The 13,545-nt window shown below is 40.9% G+C and overlaps 1 protein-coding gene across 9 annotated transcripts in view; it reads right to left on the minus strand.

Annotated features, from left to right (window-relative positions):
* MATN2 (matrilin 2) overlaps positions 1-13,545 on the minus strand; it is a 122,647-nt gene that overhangs the window by 59,366 nt on the left and 49,736 nt on the right. For all 9 annotated transcript variants that reach the window (XM_043507560.1, XM_043507558.1, XM_043507561.1 and 6 more), the window contains exon 4: positions 5,596-5,718. In XM_043507560.1, coding sequence (XP_043363495.1) covers positions 5,596-5,718 — 123 coding nt within the window. The remainder of the gene's footprint in view (positions 1-5,595; positions 5,719-13,545) is intronic.

Genomic DNA, 13,545 nt, shown 5'->3' on the forward strand with positions numbered 1-13,545 from the left:
AATGTAAAAACAACATACACAGTAGTCAGTGATTTTATGAACTAACAAGGTACAGTTCTGTCACACAGTGAGCTATGACTTTTCACATCATGCTAGAGAAATCCTGAGAATTTCTGAACAGCCATCACTTTATTGTTAGCTGCTGACATGCAGAAAGATATTTTCTACTCTCTTGATTTCCTTTAAGCTTTACAAAGTATTTTACCTTCTACTGCTGCTTTTGTAAACAGGGCACCAGAATTCTTGTCGCAGGCAAGTTTATATGGATGGCCTCAATATTACAAATGCTGTAGCTGCGATGAATGCGCTGAGCAGTCATAGGACAGCAGAACAAAGGAAAAGGTTCATGGCATTTGGGAGGATGGTTGCTCAAGAGTGGGTTAGGTGTCATAGGTGCAGTGCATCACTTGAAGGCAATTGGGTTATGAGAGCTGGCGCATGGAATGTTACAGCTGCCCCAGAGTTGGACACCACCCAAGCACAGGGGGAACAGTGTTCTGTTGGGGGCAGGGCAGGAGCTGCTGGATCAGCATAGAGGAACAACGCAGAGGTGTCCCCAATGAGACCTACCCCAGGACTACACCCTGACCGGGAGACGTGCAGGATACATAATTACCTCTAGTCAAAGGGGAGGAGTGGACTAAGAGGGGCACCAGTGGCCAGGTGAACCCATATCTTCTTTTGGATGTCCCCTAGGAGCCAAGCTAGGGACTACTCTTGTCGTTTCATTGCAACTATTGAAACTAGCATACCTAGCGTATTTGTGACCTATTCTGCCACCTCTTGTCAATCATATTTTTATTTGAGCCATGCATTGCAATGAACCCACCAGGAGCTGGAGCCCATAGGGTCCAGCAGCTCATGCACCATTTATGTTTGCCTTTGAGTTGTGCTACATTAGGCATGCTACCAAGTACTGTATCTGAAAAGGGTTGATGTACCACAGTGATCCCACTATATTCCTCCTAAATACACACCAACACACCATGTATTCTTTAAAGCTTGTGCTGTTTTACAAGACACCTCCGTCCTCATGCACTAATCCATGGATTTAAGTTTCTCTGAGAACTTGTTTTACAGAGCTCAGTCCTGTATTCCTTACTCAGGCAAAACTCCTGTTTGTTTTAGATAAAGTTTTCCTGAGTAAAGAAGCCAATAGTTTGTATTCTAATTAACTTGTAAATGTGCTCAGTAATCAGAACAGTCCAATGACTGTCCTAGACATTATACTGGTGACAGTGGCTATCCTTTGTTGAAGTGATCTGAGCTTCTGTAGCAGGATGACATATAGGGTTTTATCCCCACTATTGCCATGAGGTTCTGAAAAACTTGGAGTGCAGCATTGTGACTCAGAACCCTGATGCCTTGGATTTGCTGTGGTAATCTCTTACAGTAAATTATACTTCATCATCAGCTTTATAAAACTCATTAATATTAACAAAGCAGAAATTCAATATTGTCACTCTATAAAGAATGATTTCTTCTAATACTTTCAGCATTTATTACAAGAAATATTCTATTTAGCACTTCAGAATGTGTTTGTATTCAGTTTAAGAAGAGAAATGCAATGCTTTATGTTACATGAAAACGTAATTCCAGGAGGCCAGAGTTTAAGTGATCTTATATAAAAACTACATTAAAAGACTGTTAAACTTGCAGAATTAAGCACTCAAAAGTTAGAAAGTGCCAGAATTAAGAATGCATGTGGAACAATAATTCAGACCCCTTGTGTATATGCATTCTGAGTAGGTTGGCAGAAATAATTTTTATTTTTGCATAATTTCAAGAGATCAATATTGATGTTTATTTTTAAGCATTTTTTAAAATTATTTTACGTATTTAAATTTTCACAGTTGCACAGTTTTTTTGGGGGGGCGGTGAGATAATATTTATTTAATGACAGTATATGTTGAGATTTTAAAAGTTAAAGCTTTTTAACTATTAAAACAAACTGTTAACATCGCATGTCAAAATATACAAAGTAAACAGCCTTAAATCAAGCTCTAATAAAGTCTCAAGAAGCATTTTTCTTACTTTGCCTATCTGTAAATTTCAGTTATCATCGATGGAAATATTTTTCCATCTGTTTGTGTGTGTACGGTGAAATAGACATTTATCAACATTTACCGATAAAAAGTTAATTCTTCCAAGCCTCACTGTGAGACAGTCTTTAATTACATGATCATAAACTCTCTTTCCACAAGATCCCTCCTCATTCAGTGCATGATACTCACTGAACAACTAGCTATTCACTATATCATTTTATCCTCATTGTTCAGCATGCGGTCCCAATGCCTTATTTACTGCAAACTATCCAAACCTTACTCTGAAGACAGAATGATTATTTCCTATGGCACTCATCATTATAATATTTGAGTGCTTGACAAACGTTAATCAATTTATCTTCACAGCATCCCTGTGAGGAATATGGAATTGTTTTCCCATTTTACAAATTGAAATCATTGCACAGGAAACGGTAATACTGGCATTTTCTTACTTTTGAGGGCTTGAATTTGCAAACATAATATTCTTTTAATGTCGTTATGTACAATTTTCTAGATTTAAAAAAAACAGAAATTCTATCACATGGAAGAATATTGACTCCCACATGGTTCAAATCAGCAGGCTTGGAACCTTTCGATCTTCAGAACAGACCTCTGGCACTTGAACTAACCAAGTAAATGGTAGCAGTAGTAGGCTCTCATCCTCTAAACAGACACGAGTCAACAAAATAATTGTAAGAATTTTTTATATGGGCAAAAGAATGCATTTTTCCCTAATCCTCTGGGTTTGTCTATATGGCAAGTCACTGAGTGGCAAGCCCAGGTGTGAATCTTCAGCACACCAGCTTTCTGCACAGTAATATCCTGTATGGACCCTGCTACAGTGGAGTAAAATCTCAGAGTGAGGCTTGATGTACAACTATTTGAAAGTGCAATATGCCAAGCCGCACTCCAGAATTTCACTGCCTTGTACAGTGTCCATGGTAACTCGCCATGCAAACAAGTCCTCTTAGAAATGGCTGGCTTTTTTTGCTTAAATTGATCATTTAAGATCTACATGCAGGAGAGAGGTGCTTCTTTCTAATGGGAAATTATTCTGTGAAAACTGTATGTTAATTTAACAGTTTCATGATGAAATGTATCAAATACAGGAGTTAAAAAGACATCCATACATACAGGGAAACTACCACCTTTTCCAGTCTGCATTAAAGTCAGTAAAACCTTGCTGACTGCAATTAATTTAAGGGCTCTTAACAGCAGAATGGCACAATAAAGAAAACAAACGATCACTTCTTCTGATATACGCCAGCTGCTCTTTGTATCCTGTTCTCCTAACATAACTCTTCACCACTTCCCATTTGTTAATTTAAAGAAAGGTGAAAAATTGCCCCAACTAATTTCACACAGGGTTATGCTGGCATTTTGAAATCAACCTGATTTTCTATTCAGAATCCATGTGGGTTGTCATCAATGCATTGCATAGTACTATTTAAACTGGTAGCATAAAAAAACCCCAAACGCATAGACCCTACTCTCAGAGTGCTAGTAATACTACTCTAGGGTTGCTATCTCTTCAGGTAGGAGTCAGCATTCTGGAATAAGCCTCCAACTTGGGTCAACAGACTTGGCCAAGGAAGGCTCACACTGCAACTTCAAAGGGCTGTCTACACAGCTATTTTTAGAATGCTAGGGCAAGCCCTGCTCGCCCAATTCTGTTGACCAGGGCTAGGAGGCTCACTCCAAAATGCTGTACAGACATACCCATAGAGCCCAGAATCTGCAATTCCAGTTGAGATTCTGGTGATACATAAGTGTATAACATAACAGAAAACAGCAAGAGCTAATAAAGAAAGGATCTTAAGCAAAAATGAATAGCAATTAAATTGAGTTATCAGGTTCAATATTTTTGAGAGGGGGATAACAGTGTGAAAGTGAGAGAAAATAAAATAAAAATGCTGAATTTTAAACAGTTTTCAGGAACTATGATCTATTCTAGAAGGCCAGGGGAGAGGGAATATTTCTTCAAAAATACATTTGTTCAGTGAAAATGAAGAGCTGTGGAAGAAGTGAGAGCATGGATAATTTATCTGATGTGATCGTGACAAAAAAATTAGCAAGTCTCAGAAGACTTCCTTTTCTAAGCTTCTTTTTTGAGACAGGGAAACTGGGAGAGCAGAGTAATTTAAACTACATTTTGGAATTGATGTTCATCAAAAGGAAGAATGGGATAAGCACAAGAATAGGAGTCAGGAGATCTGGATTCAATACCTATATGCTGGATGAGCTTGAACAAGTAACTTATAAGTTTCAATTTCCCCATGTGTAACATGAGAGTGCAGGGGAAGTAATACAAAGTGTACATGGGTGTATTGTGAAGTTTAGTTCATTATATTTGCAGAGTAATTTGAGAGTCTTGAATGAAAAAAGCTGTAGAAGTAAAAAGTATTATTCTTAAAGTTTTGTTAAAGTGAAGGGGAGACCCCACAGGTGAAATCTCATTGTGAAAGGGTAGTCAAAAAAGCAAACAAAATGATAGGGTAAACAAAGAATGGGTCAAAATAATATAATATTATCTTTAAATAATTGGTCCCCTCACCTGGAGTACTGTAGTCAGTTCTGATCCCCCTCTCTGAGAAGATAGATAGCAGATATAGAAGGGCATCAGAGATGGGCAACAAAATGATTAGAGGCATTGACAGGACTTCTATATGAGGAGAGGCTGGAGTGACTGGGACTGTTTCATTTAATATGGAGATATTTAAGAGTGAAAATGTGCCTCGCACATAGTGCGTGGTACCACACATAATAAACAATATGATAGATATTTAAAATGGATAGATGGTGCAGAAAAGGTAAATAAGGCACCCCCAGTTTACCCTCTCACATAATATAAGAACAATTTGATATTCAATTCAATCGAAAGGCAACAAATGTAAAACTGATCAAAAGAAATACTGTTTATACAAAGCATAATTAACCAGTGGAACTCATTATACAGCATCATGGAAGCCATTTGCTTAGATTTAAAAAATATATTAGCCATTTATGTGAATAACAAGAACATCCACAATTATGTTAGATAAGAAGAATTAAACAGTTTATTGAAAGGCTATAAAACCTCATGATTTATATAGGGGTTAGAAAGAACCTCAAGTTATTTCATAATTGTCCTGAGGGGGTTATTGCACTTTCCGATACTATCTGGTACTGGCTACGACCTGAGACAGGATACTGGACAAGGTAGACTGCTGGTTAGAACTGATACGGAAATGCTCATGTTCCTGTCTTGGTTCTTTCCAAGACCCTCTGGCTTTCATACACCAACAAATATAAATACCATTTCACTTTGTTACAGTACAATGCTACAGTTTTTAAAAATTAACTTAAAGCTGACAGGCTTTGGAAGGGCTCACAAGAGCTTTTCCATTTACCAAAAAAAGAGGCAAAACTTTGCCCCACCTAATTTGTTTTGGAGACCTCCAACGGTTTTATGCTCACTTGAGTCCTCTTTTTCCCCCTCACTGAAGGTGTGAGCATTTGTATGTGTCATGGGAATGAGAAAAAAATATAGAAGTTAGAAAATATAACTTACTGCTGCAAGTCTTCTGGTCAGCGTTCAGAATGTATCCCTGTTTACATTTGCACATGTAGGAGCCAGGAGTGTTAATACAGAAGTGATCACAACCATGCTCAGTTATACTGCACACATGGGGCACTGAAAAAAGAAACATCAGTCATTACCATGATCAGTTAATGGTGACTATAACTAAAGTGAAAATAAATTGCTTGTTAAGGATACTATAAAAATCTAGAGGTTCTAAAATTAATTTTCAACAGTCAAGACAAACACAGAAATCTTAAATCTCCATTTGTTATTGTGAAACATACAACAAAACCATGATAGTAGTATATATTTATGCCTGAAAATATTTTGTACTTAAGGTATTTCTGTGCCTTATTGAAATTTATATTACATTTTTGTGAATGGAGTTAACCATGCGCAAGTTTTCTACCTTAACAGTTAAAATTTTATGTGGAGTTAATATAAATAAAACACAAATTATAGAAGAGTTATTTTCATACACAGTAAGGCAGATATCTTAAAATGTTGAATACTGTGGATTTTAAAGAGATATGGAGCCCAATAAAACAAATTTATCACATTAAGCTAGTTCAAGAAATAAAATGACTTTAAATACATTCACTTTTATGGACTATTTAATTATATGATTGTTGAATGAAGAAAATAATCCTACACCAGACTAATGAAATAGAGTGAGTAGCAGACAAACTGATGAGGAAACTTCCACTATTCAGGTAATACAGTGCTGAATGTCATATAAGCATGGAGCTAGATTAAACTGAGGCCCATTCACCTGAAGTCCAATAAACAGAAACTGAGCACTAGTATTATCTTTTCCCCAGGAAAAGAAGAATACCAGCCTTTCTGAATTAAAACATATTTTTTACTTTCTCACCAAATTAAATTGCAAGTTAAAAGTAGCATAATGCAAAAGAGTGGGAAAGGAAGAAGGAAAGAGAGCATTTGGGTTAGTTCTGCAGTGTTCACTGCTGTTTTATTGGGCTTTTGCCTTCTAGATCAGACTGACTCTGGGCATTAAGAATCCCCTACAATCTTTGCTTTCCACTTGAACATTGCTTATATGGTCACTTCTGTTACATATGTCGAAACCCTTCCCAGTGAATACCTAGTTACGGATAAGTACACTTTGTGCAGTAGCCAGCTAAGAATTTAAGGAGTCTTCATTGTACTAGATGGATGAACCTCTAAATTTATGGACTATATACATTTAACCTCCATATTTTTTTAATGGCCCCAACAGAAACCAGAGAAACAGCTCAGCATGTGGTGTGTGTGGTAGTTTTAAAGAAAAAATGTGGTTGAAAAACACATACCCTGCAACTAGTCTTTGGAACAGTCTCCAGCATTATGAATTCACAACCAGTGTACAAACCAACACTGTTTCTAACCCTCTTATTAAAATTTTTGGATCATAATATCATCTGCTGTACTACAACTTTTCAAGTGTTTTCATTTATGTGGATAAGGATCTGCTGGAAGGAACTCCTTGTCTTTTTCTTTTGCATTAATACTCTTCTGAATGTGAAATGTTTCTGATGCGTCTCCAAACACAAGTCTCCTGCTGGCTGTATTCCACTAGCCATAGTAATTAAATACTATCTTATTATGACAAAAAAAACCCTGTTAAATCTGCCAATTGCTAAGCAGAAAATGAAGTCATTTTAATGTCCCAGGCATTAGGGAATCTTCGATTTACAAAGTGAGCAAATGCAGCACAAGATGCATTTATAGACTATTAAATCAAAAAACCACACACTATCTTAGAAGAACATCCAAGTTGCAAGAACATTCAAGTACTCAGAAGTCAGAAAATACTAAAATTAAGGTTCCCTGTGGGTATGTCTACACTGAAATGTAAGCCCAGGTTTAGACTTAGGCTCAAACCAAAACCCCACTTCCATCTACACACAATTCTGTCTGAGTCAGGCCTGGGTACAGGCCCCCAGGACCCTGCAGTGGGTGGAAGGTTTAAATCCGGCTCAGGCCCAAACTCCATCTTCTGCACTGGGATACAGCTCGGGCCTGGGTCCCCCAGACTTCGGACCTGAGAGTCTCTCAATGATGTCACACAATTCCATGGGCCAGTGTTCTTTATCCTCTCTATAGCCAGCTGACACCCAGGAAATGGAAGCAACTCTCTTTGTTCAAGTACAGTAGCTCAGCATTTAACCCTTCCATTTTATTCTGACCGCTGAGCTCCTGACACATTGAACCTTCTCCTGTGTTTGCAATGGCCACCAACCAGAAGTCTTTTGCCAGCTGCACTGCTTCCTGATCACAGGAGCACAGCCAGATTTTGGTGAATCTCTGGTGCAAGGTGAGCAAAAAGTTAAATTTTAGCAAGAGTTCCAGGAATTACCACGTGTCCCAGGAAATAGTGAAGCAGCTGGTAGCATTGGGGATTCACTAGACACATGCCCAGTGCAGGAAGTGGCTCAAGACAGACAATCAGAAAACCAGAGATGCAAACTGCACATCTGGAAACTTCCCATCATACAGCCTCTTTTACAAGGGGTATGACCAGGTGCTGGGTACTGCACCAAGCACAGAGCCACCAGAGCTTCACAACAGCCTGGTCAGCCAGGATGGCGACCTTCTCACCCCTGAATCTAGTATAGGACCAGATGATGCTACCAAAATGACTCTGTTCCTGAAACCAGTCCCGAAGGAGGCTTTGCTGCTGGAGCAGCTGCAGCACATCCTGGGTCTTTACTGAGAGGAGTTTTTTGATGTCTCCCCAGAGAAGCAGCCCGCCATGGAACTGGCAACAGAAACAGAAGAGGCAGAAGTTGCCCCAGAGCCTGGTAGGTTTCTAGCTCCATGTGCGTTTTTATTAATATAGTAATGGGAGGGATTTCTGGATTATGAACCAATGCAAAAATTACTACCAGCCACAGATGGCTGTGACTAATGGCAGATTGCATGCCAGCGGCTTAGGAACCCTCCCCCCCCCCCCCCGCTTTGGAATATAAAATGGACACCAGGAAGTACAAACAGTGGAACAAGCATTTAAAAAAAGTTTTAATAAAAGCTCACACATTCTTACTATAATGTGGAGGGATATTAAAAATATGTACCTTATACAGCCTTCCCTGTTACTGTTGCCGTTCCACCCCTCCCCAATGGTTTAACAAGGCTCATGTAAACAGTGAACCATATGAGGGGGAGGGAGGTGGAATGTAGTCCACTTACAAAAGTAGTCCATGTAAGCTAAATGTAGCCCGTGTAGCCCATGAGTGAAAACATTTGTCTAAAATACAGCTGGAGGTTCGTATGCAGTCCAGAAATGTGCCAGGGATGGGCGGAGGTGGCTGTGGAGTTCTTGGCCCGTCTGTATTAGCATGTGTGTTTGCATGCAGTCCTAACAGGCTGCACTGAAAGCAATGGGGAGGCAGTAATACATGGGGATGCTAATGCAGCATCCTGATTGCCCCATGAATTTTGACCCAATCGGAATTGCTGAAAGCACCTCTCCCCCCAAGCTCTCTCTCCCCGCAGCAGTGCCTGGGCTAGGGGGGAGAGGCGCCTCCCCCGCAGCGGCATCTCTGGGGCTGCAGGATAGGCTCCTCTCCCCCAGCCCCAGCAGGTCCAGGCTGCGGGAGGGTCATGCCGCTCCAGCCGCAGCTGGGGCCAGGCCACTCTGGGCACTCTACCCCAGCCATGGCTGGGGCCGCGCCATTCCAGCCGTGCCTGGAGCTGCTCCGGCAATGCCTAGCTGCGCCACCTCGGCAGGTCCAGACACCGTGGCCACAGCAGAGTTGGGGCCAGGGGAGGCCCAGGAGGGGCGCCCCAGCCATGGCAGGTTGGGGGCTGGGGGAGGTGCACCCCTTCCCCGACCGGGTTCTCGGAGCACTTGCATGGCGCTAAATAGGCTGCTGCGCGGCCATACGGCTTACAGGGAACTTAGCTGAGCACTATGCTCCAGGCATTCATGTACCTGTCACAAATCTGTCCATGGTAGAGCTGTATGGGGACCGCACGTACATAACTCAAATTAACCCCACCCCATTAGGCATTGTGGAGTGTGTCTTTCTTGTGGTCCAGTGCTCAATCCTCCGTCTGAGGCCTCTTAGCTGTTTCTTCCCCCTTCTTGGGGCCCCAAGTGATACAACAAAACAGCCTACAGTCAACAAACAAGGTAACCCACCCTGCCCCCTCCACTCCTATCCAACTCCCCCATGGCAGCTCATGGACTTTCATTTTAATAATGTATAGCAAAACCTACTGAATCCCCTTAACATTAAATTAAACAAACCTTGGAAAAGACATTAGCTATGCAATTTCCACTTGCATGAATTACAAGTTACGAATACCTCCCCTAAACTTCAATTGTTGATTTGAAAGAATCATTAAAAAATTAAGTCATCCTTAGAGCTGGAGAGGAAAGTTTTCCCATCCCACAAAAATTTTTGACATTTCAAAAATTTTTCCACTCTTCCTGGAACAAAACAAACACCTTACAACATTTTTCATGAAAAGCCAGAGAGAGTGCACACACCATCCCAGAATAGCCAATAGCTTAGTGGGTAGGGGACAAATAATTATATATTCACTGGGACAGAGAGAGACTGACTCTATAGCCCAGTACAGTAACTCCTCACTTAAAGTCGTCCTGGTTAACGTTGTTTCGTTGCTGATCAATTAGGGAACATGCTCGTTTAAAGTTGCGCAATGCTCCCTTATAGCCTTGTTTGGCAGCCGCCTGCTTTGTCCACTGCTTGCAGGAAGAGCAGCCTGTTGCAGATAGCTGGTGGGGGCTTGGAACCAGGGCGGATCGGCAGCCCCACTATCAGCTCCCCGCTCCCCTAAGTTCCCTGTGTGGCAGCCGCCCAGCAGGCTATGAATTGCCCGCAGTTCAGCTGTCCTTCCTCCCACTGCCATGTGCTGCTCCTGCCCTCTGCCTTGGAGCTGCTCCCCGGAGCCTCCTGCTTGCTGTGCAGGGGCGGGGGAGGGGGGGAAGAAGGGTGCTAATGTCAGGGTGTCCCGCTCCCCTCCTGCTGTTGCCCCCCACTACTTTATCACATCTCCACAGAGCAGGGGGGAACACGACAGGGCTCAGGACAGAGGGAGCTTGCTGGCAGCACAGCTGTCTCAACTTGCTGATTTACTTAAAAAGGGAATATACTTAGAGTGGGGTCAGCGTACTTAAAGGGGCAATGCGTGTCTCTCTCTCTCACACACAGTGTGTGTCTCTGTCTCTCTCTGCCATGCTGTCTCCCCTCCCTCCATTTGTGCTGCCTCGTAGAGTGTGAGGCTACATTAACAACGTGTTAACCCTTGAGGGCTCAGCCAAGCGCTAGGTCATCATTTAGCAGTAAGGTATTCCCCGGGAAACATCCCATCCTCTTCCACCCTCTGACTTCACTACCTCAACTAAACTTCACAATCATCATTGCTGTGTACGGTATCAAATTGTTTGTTTCAAACTTATACTGTGCATTATATAATATAGTCTTCTGCCTGGTGAAAAAATTTCCCTGGAACCTAAACCCCCCTATTTACATTAATTCTTATGGGAAAATTGGATTCTCTTAACATCATTTTGCTTAAAGTAGCATTTTTCAGGAACATAACTACAATGTTAAGCGAGGAGTTACTGTAGTTAGGGCACTCACTAGGTTCATGTTCCCACTCCAATGAACATTTAATTACACAAAGTGGAACAGCTCCAACAGGGGAGCGAGACCCAGTCCTGAACAGCCAATAGCCTGGTGGCTAGGGCACTACTAACCCTAAGCACCAAGCTATTGGCTATTTTGTGGTGGGTGGAGGTCTCTCTTTTGTTTTGAATAGAAAGTTTTGTCGAAACTGACCCTTTCTCACCAAAAATTTTGATTTTGAGAAATTGGCATTTCTGACCAAAAAACCCTGTTTTGTCGAAAAATTTCCAACCAGCATTATTCATCCTGCAGCCTAATACTCTATCACAGTGGCTCTCAACCTTTCCAGACAAATGTTCCCCTTTCAGGAGTGTGATTTGTCCTGCCTATCCACTAGTTACACCTCACTTAAAACCTATTTGCTTACAAAATCAGACCAAAATTAAATGTGTCACAGCACAGTATTTCTGAAAAATTGTTTACTTTCTCATTTTTACCATATTATTATAAAATAAATCAATCGGAATATAAACGTGATTACATTTCAGGGTATAGTATATAGAGGTGTGCAAACAGGTCATTGTTTGTATGAAATTTTAGTTTGTACTGACTTTGCTAGTGCTTTTTATGTAGCTTAGTTGTAAAACTAGGCAAATATCTAGATGTACTCCCTGGGAGACCTCTGTGTACCCCCAAGGGTATGCGTATCACTAGTTGACAACCACGGATTTACCATACCATTAAAGAGACATGGGTTCAACTACCAACCTTAGCTGCTCAAACCCTGAGCCAAGAAGTGCTGTGGAGGCATTCCCTGAGCAGAAGGAGTGCCTTTTGGCAAGCAAAGGCAATCCCATTCATCCTCCACATCTCTTCCTCTGGAAGGATAGCGTCTGTACCCCAGGGCATGTACGCTGAGGACTTAAAAGCAAACTACAAACAAGGCTTGTATTGTTTATTTGACACCTACAACTCTGAGAAGTTACTAACCAAAGTAAAACACACTTGTGCTGGCCCCACCTCCATATAATTTAAAGGAATAATAATAATAATTAAAAAAAACCCAGTTGTGTATTATTTACTGTTCATTCTGTTTAAACGTAATGTTGTCAATTTGCTTTTTATTTATTTTAATGTAACTCTTTACCATGGCTGATAATATAGCAGAAAAAAATTGTCAAATATATTATCTGATGAATTTCACTGTCAGTAGGTTGTGATATCACTGCTTCCACTGGAGCCCTGTTACAATATGGAGTGGTTCTGGAAATGGCAGCTTCTCCTCACTGCCCTACCCATGTGCATCACCCCTATTCTGGGGGGATCACTTCTAGGTGTGAAAGGGCATTTTGGTCTTCCCACCCATTCATTGTGTGGAGTCTCTACTGAGAATGCCAGCAAGTACACAAATTGTGATGGTTCACGTGAGGAAGATGCTTGGACGTGGGTTCCATACAATTCTGAACACACTAATTTGTATTAACATCTTCCAAAGCAGTCTCTCTGCATCAAGGTAAAGTAAAATAGAAAAATGTATTTTAACATGTGGATTAAAACAGATCTTCTGCATTAATCTTAATATATTAGATATGTCATAGGAATTTTTAAAAACCTGTCTAAATTCATAATTACCTGATATAAAACTGTGACCAAGGGACCTGTTGGTGCCCATTAGCAGAAGGAACAGGGGTGCATAGGGTTACAGGGATCCCTTTGGTCTACAAAATAGTTTATCAAAGGGTGTCATGTAAGTTCTCTACTGAAAGCCTGCATCACTGATCATCCTAATCATTGAGAAACGTATGTAGGGAAATATGTTAGATATATATCTATATCTATCTATATAAATAAAAGTTAGGGTCTGAATTGGGACTGGTCACCAGAATGTGATAAAAAGTTTTGTTCAGGCAGGACATGCTTATCCACCTGTCTGGATATATGTAAATTGAGTATTGTATAATTCACAACGAACGCCTATTTACAGCCTGAGCAAAACACTACTCAAGTGCACAAAATGCTAATCAAGATATTACAGGGGAAGGTTCTCTATAGAAACAAACAAGCAGCAGGGGTTATCCTGTTTACAAATATAAAACAATGGATCATCATGAACTATATCTGGGACAGCGGAGGGGTGGAGGGGGGGGACAGGCTGCCAGCTGTTGTGTCTTATGAATGGAAGATCACAGCCAGTCTGACTGTTTAACCCTGGCAGAGAAACTTTGGGCAAGCTATCTTTTATGAGACAGGAGAATGACTTGTTAGTTAAGTTCAGGCTCAAGAAAGCATATTATGATTTTATTTTATATATAAACATTTGTATCACTTAAGTCTGTTT

The sequence above is a fragment of the Dermochelys coriacea genome, chromosome 2, assembly GCF_009764565.3.
Source record: "Dermochelys coriacea isolate rDerCor1 chromosome 2, rDerCor1.pri.v4, whole genome shotgun sequence".
NCBI classification, from domain to species: Eukaryota; Metazoa; Chordata; order Testudines; family Dermochelyidae; genus Dermochelys; species Dermochelys coriacea.